We start from the raw sequence: 25356 nt of genomic DNA on the forward strand, positions 1-25356 counted from the left end.
ATATGGCTTCATAAAAAGGTAAAGTGCTCCCCTGTGCATAGCACTACGCCATGAAGGCGTATAGGGGGTGTGGGGGTAACGCCCCACACTTTCTTGATCCGGTCGTGAGTGGGGGTGATGTGATCAGCATCATGCCCCTGACCGCCTTTACCCCCCAGGGTTTCCCCCAGGTACCCATGTTATTCGATGCTGGGTGGGCACCGGGGCCGCTTCCATCGTTAGAAAAGTTCCCGGATTTGAACCGGCCGGGGATCGAACTCGGGACCTTTAGCATGGTAGTCAGACGCATTACCAACTGAGCCACCGTGGCCACTTCATACTGTAGTCTTTCTTTTTCATCTGTCAGCAGATGCCACAAAGAACCAATATCATGTTTAGAACCTTACATTTTCTATGTGAATGTCAGATGTAACACTGGAATGCCCCATTACTGCTTCTAATATTTAATTCAATAAAACAAGCAAAACATGTTTTTAAGTATGTATCATGCCTGGTAACTGTTGCAAGAACTAAATGAAGGGCTCAGGTGTAAAACATGGTAAGTGACATTTTGGTCACTTCTGAGTTCATTAAGAAAAAGGGTTATTAGAAGCTATACTGTAGATAAATTGTGTTCGTGTTGTGTTTTCCAAGTTCAGGAGGCTTCACCGAGTCCAATGCAAATTGTATGACATGGCAATTTCACTTGCAAATTGAAGGATGGAACACCTTACTTTGTAACTCAAAAATGGCCAAAATGTCACTTACCATGCTATACACCCGAGCTCTTCTTGGTGCATTTATTCTACACATGTTTAATTATTCAGTGTTCTATTCTTAACCCTGCATGATAAACTATTATTGTAAATTAATTTTATTAATTATTATATTGTGTTAGCACACATTTCCACATAATACAATTAGAAATTTAAGAAAAAAATGCAAGTTTAACCAGGACTTGAATCTGGATTATCATATCGTGGCACTGCTTTATTAACTGTGTTATCAAGTTTGCCATCGTTGTACCTGACTTCTGCTGCTTTCCCTGTAGGAATTGTCTGTCAGTGTTTACATAATGGGATCTGTTGCCTTTAAAACACTGTCATTGACAGTGCCTAGTAAATGCAAGAGTGGAGGTGTATATTACCTTATTATTTCGCACACAGAGATGTAGTACAGAGAAATTTAGGTAAAACAGTGCAAGCGAAAAATCAAAGGCTGGCTCAACTCCAGGGTTGCCAAGGTAATTTACTAGTTACGTATTTTACATAAAAAATGCATAATTTACATAAATTACGCATAATTTACTTCACGTAGAAAACCAGTTCTTTACACAGATATAAAAAACTAATTTTCAAAATAAAAAGTTTATAACTTTAATCTTCTTACATATTTCAGCACAAAAATGATTAATTCCTTAAGATTGTTTATACAGCCATCTCACAGACTTTTTAAAATATAACTGTTCTCTCACGTATCTTTAAAAATTGAGAAACATGTTGGCATACACATCTTGCCATGTTTTATTGTTACTGATTTGCTTCGGTTTTGGGCCACTAATTTGCAAAGATGGGGGTGACTGATGATATGATGAAAGGACACTCACAAACATCCATGCCCAGGCCAGGATTCGTACCCGGGACCCCTGGCATCGTAGCGTGATGTTCTAACCACTCCACCATGGGGGTTGGCGTATACATAACATAACGATTGGGTGGCAGAAAAGTGCATTGAATTTAAGCTTCAAATAAAATTCAAATTCAAATTAAACCTTTCTTAAAAAATGGCAACCTGAAATCAAATTGGATTACAAGATAGATCATCCCCGCTAATAGAACAAATAATATTCTTCCATGATCATACAATACTAATTTTAATTTGACAACAATGAATTTGGATTGGATTTCAAAGTTTTAGTAACACCTTCAAATTCCTTTTTCATGCATATTATACACTTGCATAGGTGAGTATGATGTGTATTTGAATATGGCTGTTTGTAAAATTCCAATGTAAGAACAAACAAAAATTCAGAAGGAAAGTTTTAAAGCCTTTTCTTGTCTTCTACCACTGCCAATTGCAATACATAAGAATAACCATCTCAAAATCCATGTTTCCTTTTAATTTTTATATTTAATTCTAGTTTTTTACGTACTTTAAGTTTCATATGTATTTTACGCATTTTTACATGTAATTTACATGTCATGTAGAAAATCTTTTTTTTTAAGCGTAATTGCACAATCCTGCTCAGTTCACAGAACAATAGCATGATATGTCAGGCCACGGTTCAAATCCTGGTTGAGCCTCCATTTTTCACTAGAACAAAGCTTGGTACAAAAGCAAATTAGAGCTTGCATAAAATATAATGTTACAACCTGCACAACTTCACCTGAAATCTACAAAAAGCAATTTCCAGCTTGATACATTCAGACCTGTAGGTAATAATTTCACGGCAGAGGTAAAGCTTTCACAATCATCATTGTACAGGGTGCGGCAGAAATATTGAAATGATTTAAATTGCTAAATCTACATTACATTTCAGAATAACAATTAAAACACTTACATGACTGGAAAGTACATACAAAAGCATTTCATATGATGCCTATGTCTTCAAAATAGTGTCACTCAGATGGGCATCATTCTCCCTCAAACAAACCTCTGTGCAAAGCTTACATTATCCTCCCCACAGCTTCCGGAGTTCGCACGATTCATGGACGTCCTGGGCTCTTCTTGCTTGTGGTTGATGTAGTCATTCTGAAGTTTCTTATCCAATTCAGAATAGTCTGTCATGTCAGCATTTTCCAATTTCTCCCAATGCTGGAGTGGCACCTGAATTTACGTTGCATTATAGTGGCAGAATCTGTATAGTGTCAGTAACATTCCACTGTGAAAGCAGGATGCTCACTCGACCAACGCTCCATTGCTACTGAAGGCTATCTATCCACTGTTGCACGCAACGACACATTAATTTTCCATGACATCTGTCGGGAGATTCCGGTGCTGCGATTCTTAAATAGTCTCAATATTTCTGCCGCACCCTGTCTCAGGGAATTTTTCAGCATGTAAAAACAATTACTACCTCATTTTCCTTTCACCAAGGTGCCTGGCAAAATACAACCTTGGTTTTGCTGTCTCTTTCCCCTCTCCTGGCAATGTCCTTCCCTTCCACATTCAAAGCAATACACCAAATGCTTGGGAGGGAGGGGGGTCCTCCATGATGCTGCCACAGGCAGAACACTGAGGTGGAGGATATATCAAAATCTCCCCTTTCTAAACAAAAAAAACACTCCCTCAATTTGCAATGAGGTCTTAAGTGGAATGGACTTGCAACACTGTATGACAGAAGAAGGATGCCAGCACATGCCTGGGGGTTAGTTGCTCACCACAACTATTTTGTGTGAAGGGAGGCCTTGGAAAACCCACTGACGCACGACAAAAACAGCATAGCTGCTTTTTCTCTTCCTTTACTGAAATCAGTGAGAGAGGCATAAGTGTAAAGTTCAGTCAATGTCAGATACATGGCTGCAGGCTGAATGCTGGTCAACTCATTGATCTGGTGTTTAAGTCCACTTTATGCACAGTAAGGCTATCAGGACTGAACCTACAGTTTAACCTTTTGAGTCTCAAGGCCATTTTCACTGGTAAGCCTCTTGGTCCCGAGCCGATTTTGAGCAAAATGCAGAGTTTCAATTAAATGAGTGTAGATCGGAGACTAATTGCCCTAGAGAGATGAGTGATATACCGTTGTACGCGGAATGAACCAGAGATTCAGACTATATGAAATTTATGCAAATTCGGCGTATATGTGGTGGGGGGATGGGGCTAACTCTCAAAATTCCAAAATTTCGGAAAAAAAAAATTTGGTTCCCTCCCTTAAGAAAAAAGTACACGACAGTGTCAACATGCACATGGAAATGATCGCTGACATGTAAGGAACACAAAAATATTTGCATTATTATCATATGACCAATGTAACTTGAGTTGTACCCCCAAAAGATGGTCGGCATGCCACTGATTGAAGCTTCAAAATGCAGCGGTACCTTGAAATGACTATAGCTCAGAAACTAAATGCTCTAGAGATATGAAAGATATACCGTTGTACGCAGAATGAATCACAGATTCAGACGATATATAATTTATGCACATTCAGCGTACATATGGAGGGGGAAAGGGGGGAAATCCCCTCAAAAATACTTTTCTTAAAAAAAATGGTGTTTCCCCCCGCCCCCCCGAAAAAAGTCAAAATGCACAAAATGCAAAATTTATGCAAATTTGGCGTATACATGGAGGGGGAAGGTAGAAAACACCCAAAAATTATTTTAAAAAATTGTCACTTCACCCAAAAAATGTCCTTGCACTTGGGCACAAAATGACACCTACGCACAACATTCACGGACGAAAAGCTAGAACGCAGTGAAAAATGAACGCCGATTCTTGCAGCTGCTTGACATTCTATTTTTAGACAATGCAGGATAACCTATGTTCAACCTTGTGGAACACTTGTGCTCACAAACAAAGGTTTCCTTCAGCGCACTTCGAAATTCCATTCTCACAACACAGATTCAACAACCAGTCTTCCCCCACCCCCTGCTTGCGCCCTCACGGAAAACTTTTTGACATTGGATACTGATAAACAAGCTTCCTTCGAATGCAGTTAACAGGAGGGAGTGAAAAGCATTGCTTTAGAACAACAAAGCCGGTCTTCCTTTGTCGGCAAAAATTTGACCTTGAAAAGAGACGCAAAAGAGAAGTCCCTTTTCCCGCCTTTTCCCCTCCATTTTCATGAAGACAAAAAAAATGCAAAAAACATTTCTGTTAAAAACATGTGTTAGGAACAATATTAAAAAAATTGAAATTCTAGCCAAAAATAGAAAAGTTATAACGTAAAAACTACGACCTTGACACATGGTATCTCGATCGAGATACTTGGGACTCAAAAGGTTAAAGTGGGATCAGAACCGCTATGTGCTTACACCTGGTGTTGAACCTCGGACCCCTTGATTACAAGGCGAGGATGCTACCACTGCACCATCGAGGGAGGGGGGAGGGGGCTGAACACTGGTCAAGAATGGAAGCAAAAATATGATATAGGTGTTCTACAAGAAACACTTGGGGTACATGCGCAATCCTAATAGTCTTCTACTTGACTATTTTTTCACAATAATATTTGGTTCAAGGCAATGCAAAAATCTGGCTGAAGAAAATTTGTTTCTAAGGAAAACAATAAAAAGCATACCCAAGTTATAGTTACTAATTTATAAACCAACTCCTTACTTCCAAAGACAGACAAATGGCATCACAAGTAATGGATACTTGAAATTACCTGAGTAATCTACTATGTAGGTTGGAACTTGCTCTGGGGTGACATCTGCTGGGATTGTAATTTCCTCAGCCTTTGGTGGTACATCTTCTGGAAATTCCTCACTCACCAACGATAGTATCAGGGATGTCTTTCCAACACCACGGTCACCAACCAATAGAATGCGAACATTACGATGAGGGTTTATTCTCAACACCATTCTGAAAAATTCATAACATCATCAAATTCTTTGATATTAAAATGCAACGTAAAACATAAAATATAGAAATTCAACAGTCACCTTTGACAATGATATAGCAAAATATATAATGCTTAGTAACAGTTCTTCCACCAGAAACTCAACCTATACTTATGGGACACAAGTTTGAAGTGTTTTGAAATTTCCGATAGATTACCATCCCTTATAATTTAATTGTATCCAATAAGTGATGATCCACCCCATAATATTCTTCGCATTCTTTTTTTCAGCACATATTTAGTTTCTATCACACTGATTTCTCATGTATGTCTATAAAGCATAAAAATAATTACAAATACAGTGAAACTGCAGTTACACATTTCACGAGAGTATGCTTTTCTTTTCTGGCAGTCCCTGCCAATTTCCCTAAGGTTGTGTACTATTATATTTCAGTTATGCGTTCAACGATTCCAATCCCAACAAATAAAATACTTCCAGTTACACATTTTTAACTGTGCTTGCTCGAAAGAATGCAGCTCTTGGAGTTGAAGATTTCTGTGAAGATAGGATGTGCCATCCATTCGCACTGAGATTTCTTTGTAATATTACTTTTATATATAACTGACAAAATATCCTTATTTCCCACAGACTATTCTTTTGGGACACAAGTTTGAAGTGTTTTGAAATTTCCGATAGATTACCATCCCTTATAATTTAATTGTATCCAATAAGTGATGATCCACCCCATAATATTCTTCGCATTCTTTTTTTCAGCACATATTTAGTTTCTATCACACTGATTTCTCATGTATGTCTATAAAGCATAAAAATAATTACAAATACAGTGAAACTGCAGTTACACATTTCACGAGAGTATGCTTTTCTTTTCTGGCAGTCCCTGCCAATTTCCCTAAGGTTGTGTACTATTATATTTCAGTTATGCGTTCAACGATTCCAATCCCAACAAATAAAATACTTCCAGTTACACATTTTTAACTGTGCTTGCTCGAAAGAATGCAGCTCTTGGAGTTGAAGATTTCTGTGAAGATAGGATGTGCCATCCATTCGCACTGAGATTTCTTTGTAATATTACTTTTATATATAACTGACAAAATATCCTTATTTCCCACAGACTATTCTTTTGGGGTCAAGGAATTCAACTGGATCATTCAGAAACTAATGAAAAAATATTTTGAGGTTACTCTTTGCATAAAAATTCCACACTGTTAAATCCTGAGATTTATTATTTATCATGAGCAAAAATGTATAGAAAGGCCCAACCTCCACTTGTTTAATTTTGAAATAATCATAACACACATATGTTTTCAAGATTGTTTGATTTCTATTTATGTCATCGGCTTAGTGATTACCTATGTGTTTCCTGGAGAATAAAATTTCCCTTTTGTGTACTCTTACATGCTTATTGTTTGCTAGCAGCCATTCATTCACTGTCATCTTTAGCATGGACTGCTGATGTCATTTGCATCATATGCATAGGATGTGAAGGGGTTCTCTTCTTTGAACCTTTAACCATGTGATGAGCTACAGTTTTACTTCCATTACACTGTGAAAATGTTTGAAAATTTTGGTCATACTTACTTTTATGTTTAAAAAAATACTTACCATAGAAATAACACTGTTAAATGCTTTATAGAGCTGATCATGTGGTACCTAGTCTCAAGCATGGCACCAATTTGAACCTCACATGAAAATACACAAGTAGCTTATATGTACAAGATAACAGTAAATGAAGAGTGGCCGCTCACCGGGAAGCAATAGATATCACTTTCCAAAACACTAAACTGCATTAATTACTTAATCAAAGTTATAGCTAATAAGGGATAGGCTCCCATAATATCATTACCATTTAATTCTGTCTTACTTTTTCTTGAAAATCTAGTTCTTGTATCTGGAGCGAATTTACAATATAGAGAATGTCTTCTAATGACGAATCTGTTGTTAAAATGGAGGGCTCACGTGTGCAAATCGGGAAAATAGCCGATGAAAGAGGAATTCTTGGTAAAAATCTACTATTCCCCGCACACCTATAATTTCTTCGTTTTGTCAATTTTTGACATTTGCACTTGCATATCTGCTTTGGGGAACATCCATTAACGTTTTTCCCCCCCAAGGCCTTTTTCACATGTAAGCCTCTCTGTCCCGAGCCAATTTTGAGCAAAATGCAGAGTTTCAATTAAATGAGTGTAGATCTGAGGCTAATTGCCATAGAGAGATGATTGATATACCGTTGTACGCGGAATGAACCAGAGATTCAGACTATATGAATTTTTTGCAAATTCGGCGTATATGTGGCGGGGGGGAGGGGCTAACTCTGAAATGATCGCTGACATGTAAGGAACACAAAAATATTTGCATTATTATCATATGACCAATGTAACTTGAGTTGTACCCCCAAAAGGAATGGTCGGCATGCCAATGATTCAAGCTTCAAAATGCAGCGGTACCTTGAAATGACTTTAGCTCAGAGACTATAATTTATGCAATGAACGATATACCGTTGTACGCAGAATGAATCACAGATTCAGACGATATATAATTTATGCACATTCGGCGCACATATGAAGGGGGAAATCCCCTGATTTTTTTTTTTTAAATTGGGTTTCTCCCCCCCCCTGAAAAAAGGATATGAAAAGTTCAAAATGCACATAGAAATTATCGCTGGCATGTCAGAAACAGAAAGATATTTGCATCATTGCCGTATGACCAATGTAACGCGAGCTGTACCCCTGAAACGAAAGGCTTGCACGCCACTGTCTCAAGCTTCGGAATTGAGCAAAATACAGAGTTACATTGAATTGACTACAGCTCAGAGACTATTTGCCCTGGAGATATGAACGATATACCATTGTACACAGAATGAATCACAGATCCAGACGATATATAATTTATGCACATTCGGCATAAAAAAAGGGGTTTCTCCCCCCCGCCACCCCGAAAAAAAGGATATGAAAAGTACAAAATGCATATAGAAATTATCGCTGGCATGTAAGAAACAGAAAAATATTTGCATCATTGTCGTATGACCAATGTAACTTGAGTTGTACCCCCAAAAGGAATGGCCACTGATTCAAGCTTCAAAAATGCAGCGGTACCTTGAAATGACTATAGCTCAGAAACTAAATGCCCTGGAGATATGAAAGATATACCGTTGTACGCAGAATGAATCACAGATTCAGACGATATATAATTTATGCACATTCGGCGTACATATGGAGGAGGAAAGGGAGAAATCCCCTCAAAAATACTTTTCTTAAAAAAAAATGGTGTTTCCCTCCGTGCCCCCCCCCCCCGAAAATAAATGTCAAAATGCACAAAATGCAAAATTTATGCAAATTTGGCGTATATATGGAGGGGGAAGGGAGAAAACCCCCAAAAATTATTTTAAAAAATTGTCACTTCACCCAAAAAAATGTCCTCGCACTTGGGCACAAAACGACACCTACGCACACCGACGAAAAGCTAGAACGCAGTGAAAAATGAGCACCGATTCTTGCAGCTGCTTCAAATTCTATTTTTAGACAATGCAGGGTAACCCCTGTCGCAACTTGTGGACACTTGTGCTAAAAAAACAAAGGTTTCCTTCAGAGTGCTTCGAAATTCCATTCTCACAACGCAGATTCAGCAACCAGTCTTCCCCCTCCCCGCACCCACACCCCTTCACCGAAAACTTTCATTTTGACATTGGATACTTATAAACAAGCTTCCTTCGAACGCAGATAGCAGGAGGGAGTGAAAAGCATTGCTTTAAAACAACAAAGCCGGTCTTCCTTTGTCGGCAAAAATTTGACGTTGAAAAGAGCCGCAAAAGAGAAGTACCTTTTCCCACCTTTTCCCCTCCATTTTCATGAAGACAAAAAAAAAATGCAAAAAACCATTTCTGTTAAATACATGTGTTAGGAACAATATAAAAAAATAAAATCGAAATTCTAGCCAAAAATAGAAAAGTTATAACGTAAAAACTACTACCTTGACACAGCGTCTCGATCGAGATGCTTCAGACAGCGAGGGTTACATTTGGGTATCTCGTTCGAGACGCTTGGGTGGCAAAAGGTTAAGGTGTATTCAAGTTTTTTTATCAAAGTAATTGGAATTTTTCACATCACGAGTACTTCTTTCTCGTAGTCTTTTCGCACAATATGGCGCGTACACCTTCCTACATAATCGCGTGTCGTGCTTGTGTTTTGAAGATTTTCATTTGTTATGCAGTGTTTCAACCTTAGGAACCCAAGAAATACCCGTGAAAAAAGCTCATCTGATCTTTTTTTTTTTCTTTTCGCATTGTTTTACGAAGAAAATTGTAATGTTTTGTGGTGCTATCCGTCCCGGAATCGATGAGAAATTTAAACTAAAACATTATTTTAGTTTGAAATTTTTGAGTCCAAATTTCCCACCGATTCCGGGCTCCGGCCCTGAGGTAACTGACCGACCTACCGCTACCGCGGCCCCACTCAGGCTACCCGGCTTTCTCTATAGAGTCCCTGTTAAAAGCATGTTAGAAATTGGCTGGAGTCACCTGCCCCAACTTTTAAATTTGAAGAAATCAGTTTCCAGGATATGGAAAACTTACCTGAATTTCACCACACATCCCCGACACGTCATATTAGGCATATACCCACAGCCCATTCCTTCTAACGAGTAGCCATTCACTGCCACATTTTCGACATTCCTTTCCTTTCTTCACAATCCCGTGTTCAATTAAATTTAAAAAATCCTCTGGATCTTCCACACCCGGTACGAATTTCACCATGCATCCACGACACGTCATGTTTCTAACTTTCGTTGCAAACACACGACAGATCGAAACACTGGATACCGAATGAACATGAACAAAACACAATCACGACGCGTGATGATGTACGAAGGTGTATGTGCCAAACGCCATTGTCCATCGGAGAATTAATTTTCAACAAAGAACATTTATTTCCGCTATGAAACATTCCCACATCACACAAAACACCTTCCAGATGCAGACAATGCTACAGGAACTTATTACTGTAAGTAGTAAAAATGAAGAAATCTGTCCGGGGAATATCAGATTAGCACCGATTTTTTTTAGAGCTGTATCACATTGTTTTACGAACAAAAATTTTAACTAAGCTTGCCTAACCTAACCGGAAATGGTTCGTGGAGCTTTCTGTGAATGGTTTGTGGGGCTATCCATGAATGGTTTTTAGGGCTACCCATGAATGATTCGTGGGGCTACCCGTGCATAATGTATTTGGTCTAGGAATTAATTCGTGCAGTTGTTACGCACACATTGAAGCTGTAGTTCAAACACAAAATACATAAATACCTTAAGAAAAATATTGTCCATCGCGAGCCACCACTTTGGCCCATCTGTCAGGCAAGTTACGGATTCCGTGGCGAAAGAAGTCCTAATCCTTTGAAGCGATCCAGTCAGAGACACATTTTTCGATATCTTCTGAAGAAGTGAACCGCTGTCCAATCAAATCGTTATTCATGCAATCGAACAAGTAGTAGTCCGAAGGAGCAACGTCTGGTGAATATGGCGGGTGGGGTAAAACTTCCCATCCGACATTTTCTAAATAGGTTTCGACCGGTTTTGCAACATCTGGGCAAGCGTTATCATGTTGAAAAATAAGTTTATCATGTCTGTTCACCTATTCTGGTCATTTCCTGGCCAGAGCTTGCTTCAAACGCATTAATTGTTGTCGATAACGTTCTCCATTAATAGTTTCACCCGGTTGCAGCAGCTCATAGTACACCACACCTTTCATATCCCACCATATGTACAGCATAACCTTTGCACAGTGAATATCTCGTTTCGGTTGTGATGGACCTGGTTCACCTGGCTTCACCCAGGCCTTTTTTCGTTTCGGGTTCTCGTAATGGATCCACTTCTCATCGCCAGTAACAATGCGAAGCAAAAACCCCTTTCTTTTCTGTCTTTGAAGCAGCAATTCGCAAATGGTTTTTCGTCTTTCAACGTCTCTGTCTTTCAATTCATGTGGAACCCAATGTGTAATCTTTTGAATCATTCCCATGGCTTTGAGGCGTTTGGAAACTGTTGTTTGATCAACGCCTAATGCTTCTGCAAGTTCTTCCTGCGTTTGACACGAATCCTGATCGAGCAATGCTCTCAATTCTTCCTCTTCAAATTTTTTTGGCTGTCCAGGTCGCTCTTGGCCTTCAAGGCTGAAATCACCACTTCTAAACCGTGCAAACCACTCCTGACACGTTCGCTCAGCTAGCGCATGGTCACCATACACTTCCACCAAAATACGATGACTTTCGGTAACACTTTTCTGCATGTTAAAGTAATGGAGCAGAAGGAATGCATTTCTCTATTCGTTCGCGTCCATATTGTGGTAAATATGTGTTATCGCCCGAACGGATTTTTTCAAATTTACAGGAGAAACTACTTACTGAAATCAGTTTCTGTAGCATTGTCGAAGTTCTTCGAGGTATTTTCTTTCGCGGAAACTGAAAACTTCACCATAGAATGCTGTAGAACAAGAAATAATCACTTTTTATGTAAGGAACTTGAATTTTCTGTAAAGCGACAACATTATGCCGTTGTTTCCATTATGTACCTGGAGATGGCGTGAGCGTCGAAAGTCACGCTGTCTTGCCAGTGTTTCCAAACATGCCTTTTTTTTACGAGAATCTTTTTTTTTTAAAACTATGCTTACCTAACCTTGCCGGAAATGGTCCGTGGGGCTATCGTGAATGGTTTTTGGGGCTGTCTGTCAATGGTTTGTGGGGCTATCCATCAATGTTTTGTGATGTCATAATGAACACGAAAGTAGGTATTTTTTGGTGAAGAAGGTTGAAACACTGCATACCCACTCCAAATTGACAAAACACAAGCACGATGGGCAATGATCCATGACGAGTGCACACCATATTGTCTGTTACCCAAGCGGAACAAGGAAGACAAATAATGACTCGTAATATGAAAAGTTGACACTATTTTATGGAAAAAGGCATAACTTCACCTTAAAGAATCTTCCACAATGCACAATAGGTAAGTATCAATGCTAAAATTAACGAAATAAACGAGTGAGAGGTGTTCGGGTGATATCGCATAATTACCCATATTGTTTATGAACAGTAACTTTCATTATTTCAATGAGGAATGCCTACAAGGTTAGGTTAGGTTTCATTAGCATAAATACAATGAAAAATTATTATTCAGGCTAAGAGAACTAAACCTAGATACCTAACAACGTAGTCATTTTTCACTTTCACTAGATTTGTGCAGGAATGTGCGCCACCATGTCACTTTTTCCTTCCAAGAACACCCAACCTGGATACGTATTTCTCGTTTTTTTCAATGAATTTTTTTTTTCCACATCTTCAAACTTACCTTTCCCGATTACTAACTACAAACATTACCAAAAAATTATGAACCGCGTTCCTCCTAAGCAGCCCATATTCTGCAGTCTTACCCAGCATTTTCAGATGCAGGAAATAAAAAAAATCAATACAGCGAAAAAGAGACTGCTAAAACTGAATACGATTACCCCGAGTAGGTTAGGTGACAGTGGTATTTTTTCCTGATTCACATGCATTGTAACTCTGCATTCGAGTACTGGTCGACCCTGCATTTTTCCCTAGGGTTCTACCATATAATCTTACACTGGATGCTAGGATTTATTCACAGCCTCTCTGCATTTCCCAAATCTTTACTCCTTCCACAATTTCCATACATCGTTCAAACTGATATATCCTGGATATAATATTGAATTAGATTCGCGATAACGAGACACAAATGTTATACAAAATATTAATTGAATTCAATTGCCGGTACAGCAGTCTTTAGTATGTTTCTACTCTTTTAGCATGTATTTTTTTCCATCACCTACAATTAATTTTCGATATCTTGAATATTGTGTTGTTTTATAAAAGACACACCATTGAAAGAATATAATGTTCTATTTATGATGCAACTATCTGATCGTGAAATTAAATGTATTTTGTAGCACTAATCGCAATCATTACTTACATTTTTAAATGAAAAGAGCACTAATATAACATTGCAGGCCGAACACGGATGAACACGGCTGTTTTCGTACACGCAATCACATACAGTTGTGTATTCTTTCTCCTGGTACTTTGTTCATAATTGCCTCTTTGTTCTTACTAACGGTAAAGCCGGAACAATCACTACAAATCTCGGCTTATCCTGAGAATTTCTACGGTAACTTGGCTGAACTCTCCCACAAGCAGACCCCTAGCGGTAGTGGGAGGACATGAATCGAATATAAATATCGATTCTTCTGGAAGGGTTGCGATATATCTCCTTCTTGAATTTTCGAGATTAGCAGTAGCTGTCAGCTGTTCAATAACATGGCTTCCCAGAAGGCTGCAAGAACTGTTCTGCGGCAAGTAAAACCTATATTGTCGCTTGATCAAGGAGAAGCAAGAAATAGAGTTCTAAACTTGTACAAAGCATGGTATCGCCAGGTACCATACATAGGTATAGATGCTTATTAGACTATTATTGAAAAAAAAATTATTGCACTGTTTGTTGATATCTTGTTACATAAGTTTACAGTGTAGGCATATTTTATTTTTCACAATACAACAAGGGTTTATCCAAAATTTTCCGTCTGCGGTAAGGCTTTCGCGAAAAGTTTTGGGTTGTGGATACATCGCTGATTAAAATTTCAGTAACCACCAAACGTCTCTAATTCCCTTATTTTCGTATTTTTCACATTGATACTTACGTATTCTGCATTCCTAAGGGTTCTTCAGGTTCGCGTTTCGTTTTTTGCACGCAAATAATCTCAATTTTCGAAATATCGAGTATTTTTATTTTGTTCGCTTTCGCTTGCGTTACTCGCGATATGGCGGAGAAATCGACTAATGTAGTCCATGATCAGTGGTTATGCAGTGTTGCAACCTTCTTCATAGAAAAATACCTACTTTCGTGTTACTGATTTTGTATTTTTTTCCAGGTTCGAAAACTCCACGAACCATTCATAAATAGCCCCACGAACCATGCACGGCAAGGTTAGGGAAGGGTAGGTTCTGTTAGGTTAGGAAATATAGTTAAATTTGTTTTTCAAAATTAGAATTTTTTTTTCGGGTTCGAAAACCCCACGAACCATTCATAAATAGCCCCACGAACCATTCACGGATAGCCCCATGAACCATTCATAAATAGCCCCACGAACCATTCACGGATAGCCTCACGAACCATGCACGGCAAGGTTCTGTTAGGCTAAACCTAGTTAAATTTGTTTTTCAAAATTAGAAATTTTTTCGGGTTCGAAAACCCCACGAACCATTCATAAATAGCCCCACAAACCATTCACGGATAGCCCCACGAACCATTCATAAATAGCCCCACGGATAGCCCCACGAACCATTCATAAATAGCCCCATGAACCATTCACGGATAGCCCCACGAACCATTCATAAATAGCCCCACGAACCATTCATAAATAGCCCCACGAACCATTCATAAATATCCCCACGAACCATTCATAAATATCCCCACGAACCATTCATAAATAGCCTTAGAGATACTGGGCGAAAGGGGGGGGGTTATAACCCCCATCAATCTCACGTTGTGCACGCCACTGATCTTGTGCACGTCATGTTGTCGCAAGTTCGTAATCAGAAATGATGAACAGTAACTCACGTTTATTTACGTTCTAGAACTGTTACACAGTTACAAAAATGCGTATTTGGAAACACTGACCGGTTGTTACGTCATGAAATGCTCGCAAATATTTGGTTCACGTAGTAGACGGACATCAAGGGAACGGCTTTTGTGCATCGGAGTGTCATTAATGTCGAAAATTACATGATTTACCGGCAAAAAAATTTCAACGAGCCGAAAACAAACTTCCAAGACCTTCCTAAAGTATAAATAAACCCATTTCGGTAAGTACTTTCTCCTGTAAAATTGAAGAATACGTTTTGGGGATACGAAAATTTTACCCATCGCTGAAATAGAAGTTGTATTTATTTTTTTGGTAAAACTATCTGTAACAGTTCTTTATATCGGAGACACTTTTCTTCAAATTTACAGGAGAAACTACGGTAACACTTTACTATACCGGAGACGGATTTCATTTTCTGTAGCGTTGTTGATGTTCGGGAATGTAGTTTTGATCCATTTTAATGCGAATGTATGTGGTTTTCTACGAAAATCTATTTCCGACGTGCTATTGCTGCTGCCGCCATTTGTTTTCTGCATGAGAGCACAATACGCTCTCGTATTGTCCATATATGCTAAATTGAACGATAGGAGTGCTAATGGAACCTAACCTAACCTAGTAGGCATACCTCGTCCCCGTGAAGGTTCGCGAGGCTATCGTGAATTTTTGGGAAATAAGGAACAACAGTAATTACTCGTTAATATAAGAAATAGACATTATTTTTGTTAGAAATTCATTCTTTCACCTAAAGTAATGTTCCGCAATGCAGAATAGTACGTTAGCAATGTAAAAAATTGCAAAATAAATCATTGATAGGTGTCTCCGGTATAGTAAAGTACTACCGAAACTACTTACGGAAATCAGTTTCTGTAGCATTGTCGAAGTTCTTCGAGGTATTTTCTTTCATCTTTCAATCTATTTCAGCCGGAAATCAATTCCCGTTGCTGAATTGAAGCGAAAACGTAACCACGCCGTTTTTTAACTATGTTTGCCTATCCTAACCTTCTGTTTCTGTGAATGGTCCGTGGGGCTATCCGGGAATGGTTTTTGGGGATATTCGTGAATGGTTATACGATCCCAAATGTTTTTTGGGGCTATGCGTGAGTGGTTTTTGGAGCTATCCGTGAATGGTTCGTGGGGCTCGCACCATGATGTGCATTCCGTAACACTTCGAGAAATGGCTTATTTTAGTGTAAAAACTGTTTCTAATCGTGTGAAAACCTTAATGGCACCTTCAAATATGTTCCGCAATACACAATTGGTAAGTATGAACCATACGAAACACAAAATATCCGATTTTAAAGTGTCTCCAATATAACAAACTGATACCAAACTATCAAAGCCGGGAAACTGATTTCTTCAAATTTACAGAAGAAAGTACTTACAGAATTGAGTTTCTGTGTAATTTCGAAAGGTCGTAGAAGTGTTTTATCGCATTTTTCAATATATTTGGCCGCTAAATCATGTATTTTTCTATAATAATGTCAGTCCGATGCACGAAAGCTGTTGCGAGCATCTGATGACGTAATCCCCGGTAAGTGTTTCCAAACACTCAGTTTTTTCACTATATTGCCCAACCTAAAGCAACCTAACCTAACCTTACCGTGATGGTGCGTACGGCTATTCGTGGATGGTTATACAATCCAGAATGGTTTTTGGGGCTATTTGTGGATGGTCATACTATCCCGAATGGTTTTTGGGGCTATGAGGGAATTTTTCTGTTAACAAGGTTGAAACACAACACTAGTCAAGATTTGCCTGCCATTTTGCGTGTTCAGGAAGTGAGAAAAGAATGAACAATAATTACTCGATATGTCGACAATAGATACTAATTTCGTTAAAAAAGGCGAAATCCGTTGTTAAACAATCTTTCGCAATACACAATAGATAAGTATGAATGTCAACAATTACAGAATAAACGAGTTACAAACATTTCACGGCTTTGATAGTTTTAACATTTTTTTTACTTCTCCTACAAGGAAGAGCCCAGATACAGAGACAGCATGTATGTAATTATATATACCTACAAATGAAATAATAACATAACATCCACTTCGATTTGTCACAAATGGTCATTCAAGAAAAATTAAATGTGGACAGATATATCTTGGACCTACAATGTCCACCACATCAATACTATAGAACATGGAGGCCTTGCTTATGTATTGAACAACATTTTTCCTACACTTTCAGGAAAATGATCACAAGTTTTGATTTTGATTTGATGTTTTATGTCCACTTTATGCACAGTAAGGCTAATCAGTACTGGATCTACAGTTTAAAGTGGGATTCGAACCCGGGACCCCTTGAATACAAGGCAAGGACAAAATGATCACAAATAAAACATTTGCAGAAATTTATTTTTAAAAATATATAGGCCTATTGTGGGTTTGAGATGGCTATTATTCTTGCAGTATTTTGTGAAAGCCTGAATAGTAGCTATAAAATGTTGCAGCCAAAGTTCCTTTTGTTTTATTGCGATTTCATCATGCTACGAATGCAATTTTAACATGGTTCGATTTACTTTTGTTAACACACAGACTGAAGCACTTGAAACCACGACCTTTCAACCATTGCAGCAGGGGACAAGGGAGGTAGAGGCAGAAATCTTCCCTTTCCCTTCGGGTGGCTGTTTCTACCTGGAACTGGTGAGGTGGAGGAAAGGCCAGCTAGGGTAGTAGCTCCTTCCAGCCTTGCCCACAGACCGCGGGGAGGCACGTGGAAAAGGAAAGAAAAGAAAGTGTTGCATATGAACTGTGCCTTGATTGATCTATCTCTGCTAGACTAGCTACTCCTCAGTGCATGTCACTGATAAAAGCTGTCTGTGACATGTTCCTGGCTGGTTTGTGAAATCCAGCTTTCATCAAGTAAATTACAGGCCTGTTGTCCTCAGTGTGCAATAAATGCATAGTTTGCAAAAACTACTCTTGAGGCAAAAATGTATCTGCATTCCAATAAAAAAAATTTGCCCATCATTGCACTTTTTAAACTTAAAACAACAAACAGAAGGGAACATGAATGTTCAATTTTACGGCAGAAATCAGCCTGGTTATTTCTATCCATGGTTTATTCTCCTTGGTCATAGTATTACTCTAGAAGTCTGGACTACATCTTTGTTAAAATCATCCAATTCAGTTTTTTTTGTGTTCCCGTTCTTCTTTGGTGAATTGAAAACAACGTTCACAGCTCAAGTTTGCCGAAATTAAAGTATTACTGACATGCTGTACAGACTTCTCAAAAATCCCGCTGTCAGTTTTTGTATTTGCGCAAAGCTGATGTTCATCCTGGCTGGATCATCAAAGGGGATGAAATGTGGGTTGCATACAGCACCCCAGAAAGCAAGCAGCAGTCCATGCATTGGCGTCACAGTGGATCTCCATGCAGGACGAAGTGCAAACAGACTGTGTCGGTGCGAAAAGTGATGTGCACGGTGTTCTGGGACAGACAAGGCATTCTGCTCATTGAGTTTCTGCCCAGAGGTGAGACTGTGAACGCTAACCGTTACTGTGAAACATTGGGGACATTGCATTTAGCCATTCAGAATAAGAGACGCGGTAAGCTCAGTGCCGGGGTGATCTTGCTGCATGACAATGCAAAGCCGCATATGGCTAAGCGCACTGCAACCCTTCTGGACAGGTTCGGTTGGGAGGTGTAAAATTATCCATCTTACAGCCCGGATCTCACACCCAGTGATTACCACCTGTTCTTGCACCTGAAAAAGTTCCTGTCCGGTCAGCATTTTCACAGCGACGAAGAGGTTCAGTCGGCTGTCACACAGTGGTTCGGCAACCAGGTGGCAGACTTCTACGATGCAGGTATACAGAAGTTTGTCCCACGCTATGACAAGTGCCTGAATTCCGGCGGGAATTATGTTGACAAGTAACTGGACAAGTGCTGTATCTGTGGCAATAAACCATTGAATTAAATAATGTTTCCTTTTTGTGCACAACCCCAGGGAAACTTACTTTCTGGATGCACCTAATATATTTAGGAAGTGTGAAAAAATGGCCAAACGAAGCACCCAAAAATTTTAACTCAATCAATCAATCTTAGTAAAAGTGCTGTAGCATGCCATATTGTAACTTGACTTGTATTATAATACAATCAGGAAATATTCTTTGTTTACTAAAAAGAAAACTTTATCTTTTAGTTTTGGATTATGACATACCAAAATCAGTCCAGCAGTGCAGAGTAAAGCTACGGGAAGAATTTGAAAAACACCGCCATGTTACAGACATCAGAATTATAGATATGTTGGTTATAAAGGTAATTTTACTTATTATGCATTAATGTGGCACTATATTCGTAAATAACTACTTTTAAACGTACCATAAATATTTTTCAATTGGAACTTTTAGTTGGATGGGGAACCATCTTTCAAAGTGGTGATGGGTGCTAGTCAACCTTTAATTCTTTGAATCCTTTAGTGGTTGATCAGCAAATTTGTTATTGCTTGTGTACTGAAATACTTGATTAGAAGAAGTATTATTTGTATGAAGATTATATTGTTAAGCAGTGACAGAAAAAGGGATGGTGAGTAGACATCCATTTAACCTGAAATAGTCTCCAGGAAAACCTATTTTAAATTTTTTTCTGAAAAGCAAAAGTTCCAATAAATTTTATGTGTTTTTGACTAGCATTAAGACCCAATAACATATTGAAATTGGGACTACTGCACATGGGAAAATATAGGCATGTTTACGAAGCAAGATATGTACTGTTGCTACATGTTTTTTTGTGCTCGAAGTAAATAAATCTTAAGTTGCAGGATTTCTATATTATAGTAATGGTATTTAAGGAGTATGCTCTATAAGTTAAGGTTGCTCAATTATTATTATTACTTGAATGGAGTAATAAAATGTAATTTTGTAGGTAGTGTGTACATGAAGTCAAATGTTAAGGGTATACTTCTTGCATAGGCTATGATTGAAGAGTTGTATCCATAATGTTTTGGTGCAAAAATAGGAGCTAGAATATAGTATTTGATGCATGTCTAGTTTAAGGAAGAATCGAAACCTATTTGCCACATTTGTTTTTGTATTCTTGTAGTTACAGTTATTACAATCATTTAAACACTTTTTTTTTTGTGTATGTAACGTTTCTTGAGGCCACATGTTCTCTTCATCAAACATTTATTTGTAGTTTGTATTTAATTTTTGTTATTTTTCATCACTTTACTACCACTTTTGCTAACCATCGTGGTGGAGATAAATTATGATTAAATTGATGAAGGGACACTCACAATGAACTGTCGTAACCAAGTCTGGATTCAAACTTGTGATTGAAAGTCAATCACTTATTGTGCTTGGCTAACAAGCTAGATTTGCCAGATTTATTGTTTATCAGTCATGCAGTATGATGGTTCCAAACATAATTTGGCATCACCTAGAATGTAATACCTAGGTGCTGCATGAAATTTCCTTCCCTCAAAAATTGGCAGAAAGTTAATTTTTACATTGTTCACAATAAAATTGAAATATGTTTTCACATGCAATTATATTGCGCAACTGCAACTATCATGTTTCAAACTGGTGTTATCATGTAGTCTTAAATAATCTACACATAGGGGACTTAACCAAACAAGATAAAGAACAACATATACCATCTTCAGAGTTGAGAATAATGATGATATACATAAGCATACACTTATTGGGAGTGAGTGCTCCTTGCGTGAGCAGGTTCTATTTTTGTACAAAATGAAGCACATGCTCCAAAAGTTGAGAAATGAATAGGTGCTCTGTTTTTAAATATGACTCACTGTTTTTATACAATACATTTTGAAGACATAGGGCCGGTCGTATAAACATCACTAACTGGATATCAGATTTAATCTACAATCCGGGAATGAACTAAGTTCAAGCTTCAACCATGTTGTATAAAGCTAACTGTCGATCTTAGATCAAATCCTGATCTTAGGTCAAAAAAATAGGTTGGGCAACGTGGTAAAAACATCAATATCGCTGTGATGGTACGAATTATCCAACATTGGACAGCAAATGTTTTAAAGTTGTTTTCGGAAAATACATAGTTATACTTAATATTTGAATAAAGAATAAATGTGAGGTGCTAGATGTAGTAAATATTTGTACATACTACAGATTTAGTAAAATCACGTAAATTAGATACAATATGGCCATATATTGCTGGTGTGAGTGCACGTGGATGATTTGTCATTAATGGCGAAAGCAACTATCATTGCAAAGGGGAGAAAATATGCTAACATAAATAGATCAAAAAAATTATAATAATGCTAAAAAGAGATATAACAACGTCCTTATGCTCGGATTCGGAGCTATTGTGCATGTGAAAAGATGTTTGTTGTATTTATTTTGTGATTACACAATGAGTAACAGGTGGACCATTCGTTCCTGTAAGTAACATGTGGAATTTTCCTTGCACTTAATTGAATAACTTAAGTTTTCAAATGTAAAATGTGTCTGCAGTTTCCAGAATGGAAGAATATTGAAACAACGATGGTTTTTATCCTCTCAAATGTAAATTATGCCCAAAATTTTATTCCATTATGATACAACAAATAAATATTTGAAATAAGGAAGATATGTGTAGTTTACATATCAGGAGGAGAGGAAGCTTTACCAACTAAAATGAAACATGCTCAGTTCATAAAACCGTAGATACAAATACACTACAGCCCAAGTTACATGCTCTGTTGTAATCTGCGGACAAAATTGAATTGCAATGACACTAGGCTGGATGCAGTAAAGGGAATGGTAATATGTTTATACTCCCTCCTCAACCAACGCAAGTTTCACAATAGTATCAACAAAACTAAACGTAATCGGGAAATATTTTCTGTTTGTTTCAACATTCAATTCCTCTCAATTCATCTCTTGCTGAAATTAAACAATATGTTCTAGCAGTCAGTTAAGGTAAATTACAAGGGAAAAAATACATGATATTTCAAACAGTAAATAACGATGGCATACGATATATGAAAATAAAGAAAAATGGAAGAAATAGTTGTCATTGTTCACCTCGTTGTGCATGCTTGCCGCTTCTTTATTATATTACTGTTATTTTCCTGCTGTTACTCTTTCAGTGTAAAATGATCATTTAGTACTGTATCTGAAACTTTAGGTAAAATAAATAATTATTATGGAAACAAGATTTATGAATTGATTCACCCGTCATTGAATTTTGCCGCATACGTTCACTTGCAACACATTTTTAAAGCAAATATTCGTTAATACAACCATGGTACATACAGCAGCTCAACTACGGTCAGTGTCTGCTGATCGGAGAAAATTCGCAGATTAACTTCAACCTCAGATCGCTGCCGGGACTTAATCTCAGTTCAACTTTTATACAACACAAAATCAGAGTTCAGCGTGACTGCAGATCAATTTTACTGGCTAATCGAGGATCAACTGTTTTATACAATTGTCCATAAAGTTGCAAAGTGTCTCAGGTGTGTTAAACTTTATGTAGAATCCTGTGTTGGTAGTTTGGAAGACAGATTACATATTTAGCTTTCAATTTATTCAGTATCCACTTTGAAAGTATTGGATAACCCGAAAATATCTAGATAATGGAATGGAAATTAGATAAAATGGTAGTTGGATGTCTGGTCATTTTATCCAGACTTGGCATCAGGAAGCTTAGAATTTATAACATGTTCAGGTCACTTCAGAAGTAAAACATTGATAAAAATAACAAAAACTTGCGAACATTCAACATGTAATGCAGGGGTGGCCAACATGTTGACCGCGGTCTACCAGTCGACCGGCAAGCCGCAAGAGGTAGCCCGCGATGCTCTGTCATATTATACGGATTTTATAATGCTTAGTCACAAAACATTTTATTATTTAGCTCTCTGTATTTTCAGGTGTTGTATCAGGGAAAGAGCTTTGTTGTAACAATTAATTTCTTTCTTTGTTGAATCACATAATAATTTACCGTAAAAAATGTAAATGTTCTTTGCCTTCTCCTTTCGGAGTAACCAACAATTCGTTATTGAACGACTGAACAATGGGCGATCTTATCCTACATTACAATGTTGTTAGTGACAAGGCCGGCTTAATTACATTGTTAGATGCAACACTATTTGCACAAAATACTGGGCTAGTAGACAGTTATTCGCAACCCTGTGAACACTGACATTTGTAGTAATTATTTTTATGTAAAAAATAAATAAAAAATATTTTTTTTACCTTCTCATTAAAAGGATGAAAAGATGCTAATGATGAACTGGGGAGATACGGCCTAAAATAGGTGCCAGGTCCACAGTACTGAAGCCAAAACTTATTTAATAAATAAATAATTACATACATAAAATAAAATAATCAATGTCAATTTTATGATATTGGCCCTTTGCTTCCTTTTTTAGGCTCTCGTTGTTAGGTCTAATAAGATAAGTAGACCACCAGTGATTCTTGAAATGTAAATTAGCCCTCAAGCCAAAAAAGGTTTCACTTCCGCTGATGTAATGACTGCATGAAACCATTGAAGTGTATGTATTTGGAGAATCTTACCCACAGTTTTTTAGTCTACTTGCATACAGTTAATTGTAAACTTTATTTTCTGTTTACAGAACTAATGTTTTATTGTTGCTTGCAGGGCCAGATGGAATTGAAGGAAACCGTTGAAATATGGAAACAGAAGCACCATGTGATGTCATATTTTAAGGACACCCTTGAACCAAAACCAACAGATTTTCTGTCAAAATTTTTAGCTGGACACGAGTAAATTCTTAGTTGTGTTCATAGTGTGTGTGCACAGCAGAAACTGTAGTTTATTATGATATTACAGAAGAATATAACCTTGTATAAAAATTTGTAGATAATATACATCTTGTTTTCAGTATTCATGTGTAATCAATTTGTTATTCCTCCAATCTGATGTGGAGTTCTCAATTTCTGAGCATAGTGATCTTAAAAAGAAAATGCCCTGTTTGCAATATAATGTTTCCTATCCGATTGTCATCTGTACAGTAAGTAAGATTTAAATTATTGTAAATTGATGTGATTAAAATGTTGAATTGTAGAGGTTTATGCCAGCATATTTTTTTTTTCGTTGTCCAAATTATGTAGTTTTTCTGTCACTATCAGTTAAAAAAAATCATTCTCGCACAGGTAAGACTTTGCTTGAAAGAAGATCCTATCGTACATAAACTGTAATCCCAGCATACAAACATCCTTGCATAGAAATGAAATATGAAAAGTTTGTTCAGGATGTCATATCATTAATGTAGTTCTAAATAGAGTAGAACTTCTTTACAATGGAGAACAAAAATGGAAAACTGCTTGGGTTGCTGTATTCAAAGTTGTTTAATGGACAAAATTATTAGGCATATACATTTTACATATTTCTTTCAAATATACAATATGTACAATTTTACAAAATGTTCCCTTATTGAACTATTTGTGGATAGATTCAGATGGTTTGAAAGGTTCAGATTTTTGTCAAGAGTAAGATCAGCTGCACGACGAATCAGTCTTGTCCCAAACCATTTTAGGGAAGTTTTGACATTAGTTTCTTATGGGTGGCTGTACACTGGACAAAACATTTGACTTGAGTCACCATGCGATGGTTTGTGACAAAATAATGAAGGCCCGTGAAATTTGGTCTCGCATGGAGCAGCTTGCGACAAAACTGTTTGCACATGCACCAATCCATTCACTTCAGGTGCAGACATCTAACCACAGACAGGAAACGGGGGCAACTCAAAGCAAATAAATGTAGTAATTGAATCTTACATTAAATGGTTATCAGATCTTCTAACCAATTATGCTAGAAAGATATTCAAATCACAATATATAAACTGATACATCAATTCTACATACACATTGATCCACTGATTCTGCTGTAAACTGTCATAAAGCATCCCAAATTATAAAAGACAGACCTAGACCTATTGCGTACATGGACGAAATCTGCAATCAGATTTTAGCTAACAAAGGAAATGACTCGTCGTGTTGTGTCGCATAATGTTGGATCTGGTGTGCAGCTGGCCTTAAATTGCCAACTTCCAAGCTGGGTGGAAGAGTTTGCCAGCATGGTTTGTTTTAATTTTCAGGCAACGATTTATTTTTTCTTAAAATGTCGTAAACTGCATTTTTACAACAAAAATTCACATACTTAACTTTTTTGTAGACACTAATGATTGTTTTTTTCATTCAAATTTAATCGTTTCTGTGCCATCATTTCACATGTGCCATGAACTTAGCAAGATAAAGCAATAAGTTATTTCAACTTTGAAATATAAA

The 25356-nt window shown here is 37.5% G+C and overlaps 2 protein-coding genes across 3 annotated transcripts in view; one reads left to right on the forward strand and one right to left on the reverse strand.

The window, feature by feature from the left end:
* Positions 1–13718, reverse strand: part of Miro (mitochondrial Rho GTPase) — an 84867-nt gene extending 71149 nt beyond the window's left edge. For both annotated transcript variants that reach the window (XM_083136805.1, XM_083136804.1), the window contains exons 1-2: positions 13465–13718; positions 5300–5496 (exon numbers count right to left, since the gene is read on the reverse strand). In XM_083136805.1, coding sequence (XP_082992931.1) covers positions 5300–5495 — 196 coding nt within the window. In that variant the 5' untranslated portion in view covers position 5496; positions 13465–13718. The remainder of the gene's footprint in view (positions 1–5299; positions 5497–13464) is intronic.
* A 63-nt stretch (positions 13719–13781) lies between these two features.
* On the forward strand, positions 13782–23953 carry ND-B14 (NADH dehydrogenase (ubiquinone) B14 subunit). Its single transcript, XM_083136806.1, has 3 exons — positions 13782–13938; positions 19281–19396; positions 23708–23953. Exons 1-3 carry the CDS (start codon positions 13809–13811, stop codon positions 23834–23836), a joined length of 375 nt encoding a protein of 124 aa, XP_082992932.1. The 5' UTR covers positions 13782–13808; the 3' UTR covers positions 23837–23953.
* The last annotated feature ends 1403 nt before the right edge of the window (positions 23954–25356 follow it).

This window comes from Lepisma saccharinum, chromosome 15, assembly GCF_977018435.1.
Source record: "Lepisma saccharinum chromosome 15, izLepSacc3.1, whole genome shotgun sequence".
In the NCBI taxonomy this organism is placed as follows: domain Eukaryota; kingdom Metazoa; phylum Arthropoda; class Insecta; order Zygentoma; family Lepismatidae; genus Lepisma; species Lepisma saccharinum.

What these genes read in the sequence shown, in the direction of transcription:
- ND-B14 (XM_083136806.1), top strand. Translation starts at nt 13,809, where the DNA reads ATGGCTTCCCAGAAGGCTGCAAGAACTGTTCTGCGGCAAGTAAAACCT. An exon ending in TCGCCAGGTACCATACATAG is followed by an intron (nt 13,939 to 19,280) that starts GTATAGATGCTT and finishes TTTATCTTTTAG; the next exon opens with TTTTGGATTATGACATACCA. An exon ending in TAGATATGTTGGTTATAAAG is followed by an intron (nt 19,397 to 23,707) that starts GTAATTTTACTT and finishes TGTTGCTTGCAG; the next exon opens with GGCCAGATGGAATTGAAGGA.